Source organism: Opisthorchis viverrini (genome assembly GCF_000715545.1).
Source record: "Opisthorchis viverrini unplaced genomic scaffold opera_v5_79, whole genome shotgun sequence".
Classification (NCBI taxonomy): Eukaryota; Metazoa; Platyhelminthes; class Trematoda; order Opisthorchiida; family Opisthorchiidae; genus Opisthorchis; species Opisthorchis viverrini.
Genome location: NW_008751737.1, coordinates 557647 through 565714, shown reverse-complemented (window position 1 = coordinate 565714; position 8068 = coordinate 557647). Strand labels below are relative to the sequence as shown.

The following is an 8068-nucleotide window of genomic DNA, read 5'->3' as shown; positions in this document are numbered from 1 at the left end:
CTAAATAAATACGCTCCTCGGCGAACCTCCCGAAGTTTAGTACGGATAAGTTCTCTGTCCCCGTCATATGCGAACAAGTCAGCTTAAGTTGTACGGTCCTAAATACGCTCCTCGGCGAACCTCCCGAAGTTTAGTACGGATAAGCTCTCTGTCCCCGTCATATGCGAACAAGTCAGCTTAAAGAAGTTGTACGGTGTACCGCTATTTCGCCCAGCCATCCCAGTGATACCGTCAAACTAGTTGCCAACTTTGCACCCTTTTCGGAGAGGTTTGGATTTATTTCTGGGCAACAATAAATCCACGGAATGTTTACCAAACCTCTGTGTTACGACGACTTCTCAATCGGTTCCGAACATTTTCCAACTAATCTAAAAATACACCTTCTAGATGACGCATCGGAGGAAGCGACCGAGGCCAAGTCGGAGTTCTACCAACACTTATTTTTGCGTTACCGTTTTGGTTGGGATGATACGTCACGACCATGGTGTACAAAGTTCTAGACGCCTGTCGGACTGAACTTCTAGCCTTTGAGCCACTAAGATTATCTGCCAAACAATGTTTGCATCCCAGCAGAGGCAGAGGCAGCAGCAACAACATAATCTTTTCCAATGTTGAACTGCATCCATGAACAAAAGAAATGACACTGAAAAACGCCCCCCTTCCCACCCTCAGTTGAACTGCCTAGCTCGTTGGCATTGACTACGGCGTTTTGGATGTCGGGAAGTGCTTCTAACTTTCAACTAACGATGTGTCTGATCCTCGACCTGGTAGGCAATACCTACCGCCTTAGCTAAATTTTATGTTGAAGGCTTTGCCTACCGCCAAACCAGAAAGTCTTTGGTTTTTTTTCACACGTGAACCAACGACTGCCACTGATCTATTTTCTTGTCCTGGCCCAAGCACGTGTGGATGAATCTGGTCTCTTATGTCGCTATTTTGACCTTGTAGTAATTCGGACCATGATATTATTTCAGAAATTGGTTGACGATTGTTAGTTCCTTCTCTGTTCACTGGTCTCCTAACAGTGATTGAGCGTATCTGCTTACAGACAGGCAGTCAATCCGAATTCGCCGTCCACGTTCTATGCGACCAGCTGTTGTTTTTCTATCCCCACGCAATCGATTCGCCTATTATTCGAATTGGTCGATATTTGAGTGGAATCGAAAAAAATGCTAATTTAGATCCTGATTTCATCTGCCTGTCTCTGACAGTCCATCCGTTCCTTTCACTTGTAGTTCACTCTGTCCAATATCGGTGCTCTTCTTCAAAAAGTCAAGACCATCGCCGATGATGAGAATCGCGGCATCCAGGCATTGGTCGCGGCTGCAAAGTACTGTCGTGATCAGGCTGCCCAACTCGCCCCACGTCCCGAACGGGAATCGTTACTGACACCTGTCAGCTCGCGTAAATCCGCTCCGAGTGTGGCCAACGTGTCTGCTGTGAGCGGATCGTCCAGTCTGATTGCTCGCTATTTGGCCCCAGATGACCTGGCTCGAGCTGCTTCGGGTCCCGTCCAGACAGCCGTATCCAAAGCTATCCTAGCCGGTAATACCCAAACGCAACGAGACGTGCTCGGCACTGCGGCCACCACGAGAGATGTGGTGACTGACCTGGTTTCTGCTGCTACGGTACGTTGGACCATTTAGCTAGTTCCCTTTTTCAGCTGGCCTGTCCAGAGGAGTGCGTGGACTCTGTCCGCTTGTTGCTGGTACCCGGAGAAATTCACTTACTACTGAATTGTTCAACCACCCACTCACCGAAAACAGTGTCATCGTTTTCCTTGAGAGGATACTCGTCAGAGAAGTAACCTCAACAACAAAATAGGGCTTGTTTTATACTATTGTGCTCATGTGCTATAACGGTTATCATGTGTATTTGTCTAAAAAAAAATCAAGAACGTGCGGTTGTACAAGCTGATCCCTACTGATAGTGGATAAGCAGTAGCTCTGCTTCTATTGTGTAGCTATCATGTAGCCCGAGAAGGACGATTATAGCCCAACTCTATCATTTGGATTGAGGAAATAATGATATTTGGATGCAACGAAAGACGTATCTAATCACGAGCACGTAACCTCTGTTTCGCGTCCAACCTCTCGTATACGTTTTGTAAGAGCTACCAGTCATCACCCTTACTATGTATCGATTGCTGCCATAAGGTGTAATTCACCGTAACTTAGGTCGCAAAAGGCGAATGTGGCTTCATTGTGATTGGTTGTAAATTTTGCGGGCTTGGTAAAATTCACATCACTCTAGTTGGCACAGTTCTCCTCGTGTCCGTACGTTAGCACCCACGTCATCCATATATCGGTAGACTGCAGATTTTGGAAAAGTAAACGTGGACAAATGCGCTTGAGCCAAGTAGGCTTGGATTTTTTCAGACTAGGGCAGAGAAATTTAGTCTCTTCACACCATCTAAATTCAAGTATCAAGGATCCTAGCACGAATCGTTCTCGCCTTTATCACGAGTAGTAGCAGCATTGAATACCGGTGCTTTGCTGCTGCATATGTGGTTTTCACTGACCGAGTAGTAGATCAGTCAAAGTTTCTGTTTTCCTGGGGCGCGAGATGGCTCAAGTGGTTAGAGCGCGAATTTACTGACCGGAAGGTCCGTGGTTCGAACCCGACCTCAGCCTCTCCGCTTCCCCTGTCCAGGCTTGGGCAATCTGGCAGTATCCCAGTCCTCATGCAACCTTCGCGTGGCATGGCAACTAGGCACCGAAAGGGTGCCACAGCTGAACGATTTTTCTTCTGTTTTCCCGGAAATTTGCGTTTCCCTCTCAAGAGAGCTGGGTCGTATAGCTTCCAATAAGAAATCATCTCTATCTCCCGCTTTCACCCGTACATGTGAGCACACCGGCTGATTCTACCGTTAAGTTGGATGAACACGGAAGAAGTGAGGGACATAACTAGTAAAATAACCGCGAGGAAGCGAGAAGCTGTGGAGTTAAATCGAAACACCAGGATCCAAGTGTGCCATATGTGACCCATCACTTATTGCACTAAATACAATTTCCACTATTTCCGCCTCCCTTATTCATCTGAACTTTTTCGCTGATAAGTCCGACAACTTTTGGCATGACAATCTTTCGGCGTCAGGGGAACTACAACCTAACCAGTTACCTTCGTGACGGAATATTTCCGTTAAAACGGAATTTCACCTGACTTCTTTATGTTACTTGTAACCAAAACAGAACCAACCGACCGCTACGCACTACTACGCTTCACAACAACGCACTGATGATGTCACCTCGATTGGTGATGAAACGTTTGCAATCAAATTGCCCAGCTCAGCGAACAAGCCAACGACCACCATAATAATACTGTTCATTTTTACGCGCCTTCCAGATAAACATGATTGACCAATGTAATCAGGTATGGGGAAACAAACTGCTAACGCAAGCGGCCAAAACACTCAGTGCAGTGATAACCTGAGGAATATCTAAGCTTCAGAAAAAATTACTTTCACAGTGAACGGAAGAATGAGTTGGAAATCAACCGGGCGCTATGGTGTTTGGCTAATAAAACAGACAGAATTTAAAGAACCTAATATGCAGATACAAGTTTTCGACACCTAATGTTTAACTTTCACACCTTTTGAAAAAAATCAAATTAGTTCCAGAGGGCGAGGTGGCCCAGTGGTTAGAGCGCGAATCCACTGACCGGAAGGTCCGGGGTTCGAACCCGACGTTGCCTCTCTATCCCCTGTCTGGGCTTGGGCGACCTGGCAGTATCCCAGCCCTCGTGTGGCACGGTAGCTAGGCACCGAAAGGGGGTTACAGCTGAACGATTTTCTTAAACGAGATCTAGTTTAAGGCAGACTGGGATCAAGATGCGAAATACTTACCACGATGTCGGTTGTTCCAAGCAGTCCCATACGTTTTGATTCTGGTGATCAGAGTCAAAATGCTTAATGGTATACCATGTTTGGGCTTCCTCGAGTTGCATGTAGTTTTTATTAGGATGTTGGTCTCACTTAGAACATTGTCACTGACCGATATCACTATTAGGTTTTTAGTAATAACCAGTGTGTATGTCAACTTGTCATCGTTTACGTATCTGAAAGATATCAATTGAACGTGCTACCCACATATAATAAGGCACGGATGCTACCGTGGATACTGTAGTGATATCTCACATAGTCGAACTTTACACTCGTCCAAATTCGGTCGCCACACCCATCTCGTTATGTAACCGTGCCTTCCGTTCAGGTAATGTATACCCTGTGAATGGAGGACCACATCTTGGCTTGTCCAGCTCACATCACCTCTTTTGAATGCACCTTTCTGTACACCTGTGTTGGCCCTGGTTATCTGAGCCCGCGCGTATTGATTTGCAATTTGGCACAGCACTACCACATCTTGGCTTGTCCAGCTCACATCACCTCTTTTGAATGCACCTTTCTGTACACCTGTGTTGGCCCTGGTTATCTGAGCCCGCGCGTATTGATTTGCAATTTGGCACAGTGTTAGTTATCTCTGACACGGTGTGTGTGTGTGTGTGCACACCAAAGTTTATTGCAAGCACACTGTCCGTAGTACAGTTAACACGCTATGCGCACGTACTGCGTGAAATCGCTTCGATTGTTTATCGAAGTTTTGTGGTCACCTAAGTTTGTCGGACGGACGGTTGAATTCATGAAATCAAATACGATTTCGTGCACCTGTGTGCACGCTACTTTTGACGAGAACTTCCGGTATCGGTTTTGTACAACCAGACGACAATCCACTGACCTGTATTCAGCTCGAGTTACCGTGTTTCGACATCGAACTATGTACCCTGGAGAAAATAATCCAACCGACTACACTAACCCACACGCTTGTCTTTTTGTTGTGAGCAACCGAGCTTAATATCTTTAGCGGTTGTCCACTCGTTGACCTCACTCGACACTGGCTGTCTAGCCGAGTGCATCAGCTAATTGGAAGCTTGGTAGGTCAACATTTGGTGGTCCGTTACTCACGTTTGACGAAGTTTACACAACCATGTGCATATTATGTGACATCTGGACAAAAATAACATCTCGTCTTTAATGGCCGCGGGTTCAAACACGTGAGATTGTCAAATAGTACACCACCTGTCGGGAAAATTCCCTCACCTTCGCTAGAGCCACGAAACCACCCCGTTGCACAGAAGTTTATACTAAGCTGACTTGGACTAAGGTTCAGAGGTTTCGAAGTACGTCTACTCAAAGTAATTCGGAATCGCCAGTGCTAGCCGAACGATCCCTTGATCTTTTCAGTCACTTGGTAAACCGTTGCTTTGCCACAGTACTTCTTGGTCAGTATATAGTGTATAGCTCTTGTATCCAGATTGGACATGACTGCCTGTGTATGCCCAGCCGATCAATAATTCCGGCAATCCTAATGAATCGACAACAGTCACGCGTGTCTTTTGCTCATTTGATGGTCTGCTGGTCTCCCGCTTGCTTAGAATCCCTAAAGAATCGAGGTTAGAACAGTGATTTTTCCGGGCCGTCCTACCTAAACAGTCATAATTCTACACCATGGAATAATCCTAGTATAGGATTGGAGCTTGTTAGTCGGTGCTAGTTACTTTCCACCTACACTTATCGACAAACTGAACTCGTAATCTAGCATGTTATTCTGTTTATGTGACAGAAGACATTCTTGGGCTCGCTCCGCTTGACGAAGCTGTGTGTCATTCTGTCGTCAACGCGCATCGATCGAGTCGACAAAATGTAACAGTTTCAGGGGCGATTTTCATCCGCGCTACACGATAGAGCTAGCGGAAATCGGGATCGACCTGATAAGTAGGGATGTTGCTAATGCAAGTGGAAAGTTGGTCTAGTAGTTTGAGAGGTAAGCCCTAAACTATCTTGGCACTTGTGCAGAGTATGCCCCAGAATTTCGTGAGTATCATGCACTGTTTATATTCACATAATAATTGGCGCTATCCAGAAGCCTTCCCACAACCAGTGGTGTCTGACTAGGGTGCCCACTCTCTCTGCTTATATTTGACTTCATTGGTGAGGTGTTGAAGCAAATACCGGAAGGTCTCCAAATCTCTGGGGTTCAGATCTCAGATATCTCAGTACGTCTGTCCTGGTACTGCTCTAATTTCCAGCCACTTTTGTGACGATGAAACACCGGCGCATAACACCAGGACCGCAGCTTTAATGTTGATGTGCAAATAAAACGGGTTTCTTCTATGTGTTGTTTGTCGTTTTGTACAGATTTCGAGTTCATTTCCAAACCACACAAAGGGAGTTTACACACAATTTTCGCTTCTTCCAGTACCAAACAACTGAACGGTTCCAACCGTGGTTGTTTCCCGTTTCCGTATTGCGTCAGCAACATTCAGTTTATAAGAAAACAATACGCACTGATGTTTTACTACTGCTTGTCAAACAAGCTCACCATCGATCGACAGCATAAAAAGTGTTTAACACGAATGCATCCTTTCTGCTTAACCATGATTATTAGAAAGCCTTGTCGTGAAAAAAAAGAAAGTGGACGGGGGAGGGACTTAGTGCTAGCCTACCACAATCATACTGAGCTGCTTACACCTCCAAACACTCAGCAATATGGGAATGATTATTAGAAAGCCTTGTCGTGAAAAAAAAGAAAGTGGACGGGGGAGGGACTTAGTGCTAGCCTACCACAATCATACTGAGCTGCTTACACCTCCAAACACTCAGGCAATATGGATAGAAACTGACAACAAGAACACCATTGACAGCGAGTAGCAGCCATATGTTCTGGCGTCTCTAACCAGGTGCAATCGGGATCACGCGGTCCCCATCCAGGACGGCGACTAGCACCAGAAGCAGCCATACTCTTTAGTAGCCCTATGCCAGGTCAAAAGCAGAACGCTGAAGATGCTCTATTCTGAAGCAGCTACAGAGGGTACCAAAGTATACGTGTATGTATACTTCTCTTCCATATTGGTCCATAACCGAGGCTCAGTTGCAAACGCGTTTTACGCGTACGTTCCTCAGGAGACATTAATCTCCCCAGAAGCCAGTCGGCGTCAAGCATCTGTGGACAATGAACATCCCAGTAGAATAATTGGTCAACCATCACTAGCCATTACATGCTAGTCTTGTTGTTTACCATTACTTCCGTTCCTCCATAGCCGCAAATCCTTAGGCGATCAGTCGTCGAAATCAATAACCTGTAAAGTCTCGCGCTCATTGGGGCGGCAACAGCTTACTTAAACGTAATAGGCTTAACAAACTGCATGACCCATCGTCTGCTTTTCACGATAAGCGCAGTCTCACTCAGAAAGGGCCTCCAGTTTGGGAAGTATAATTTGTTTCGCATTCCCACAACAATGATTTTGAATGTCACATTTTGTCCAGGCAATTTTTGTCAAGAGCGTTTGGAAATAGCTGAGTAATGGAAGTACGGTATGCACCTAATGTGCCATTCCCAACCATTTTACTGTCAGCCATGGAGTCCACTGGCCGTTCTCCATTCGCCAAGACATCACAGGGCTCGACCGCGCCTGAGTTTAGCGCTAGTGCACATGCACGTGTTCCTACACGCCACTAGCCAGGCTTTGTTTGCTAGTCTGCGCGACTGACTCAAACCGCTGTACCATCCAACCAGGGTGTGGGACAGCGGTCGCTGTCATTCCGAAACCGGTCGATCAGTTTGACCTCCAGCTTCTGTCTGTCATCCACCGTTCGATTGCCCTATTCTGATTGGCTGGTTTGTTCTTGTGGCAACCAATCAGCATTCAGCCACGCTTCCATTCGCCAGTCTACAGCTAGGTAGCGTGGCAGCGTCGTGCGAACGGCATGACTTTCGCATTGTGACGGTTTACCCCGGTGCCTTTGGGCGTATATTCGGTGTTGGCGCTATGCTTGTCGCTATCTCATGGACGTTTTGTCCGGTTGCTTTAGGCGCTCCTGCGTTGTCCGGAAGCTGTCACCGAGACTCGGACTGCATGTGTCGCAACTACCAAAGGATTGGCGGAAGAATTTGCCGTTCTCCTGGACGCCCTGAAAGCCGTAAGTTTGACTGGTGTACTTTGGATTTCGAAGCAATGTTTGAAAGTAGGAGTTTCTTTGATGTAAGTTTTATCGTACATTCAGCCTTGTTACATC

General features: G+C 46.3%; 1 protein-coding gene across 1 annotated transcript in view; it reads left to right on the top strand.

Annotated features, from left to right (window-relative positions):
* T265_04735 (hypothetical protein) overlaps nucleotides 1–8068 on the top strand; it is a gene marked incomplete at both ends in the record, with an annotated part of 132107 nt that overhangs the window by 112592 nt on the left and 11447 nt on the right. The window contains 2 exons of the mRNA XM_009169548.1: nucleotides 1236–1628; nucleotides 7865–7972. Of these exons, the coding sequence (XP_009167812.1) occupies nucleotides 1236–1628; nucleotides 7865–7972 (501 nt within the window). The remainder of the gene's footprint in view (nucleotides 1–1235; nucleotides 1629–7864; nucleotides 7973–8068) is intronic.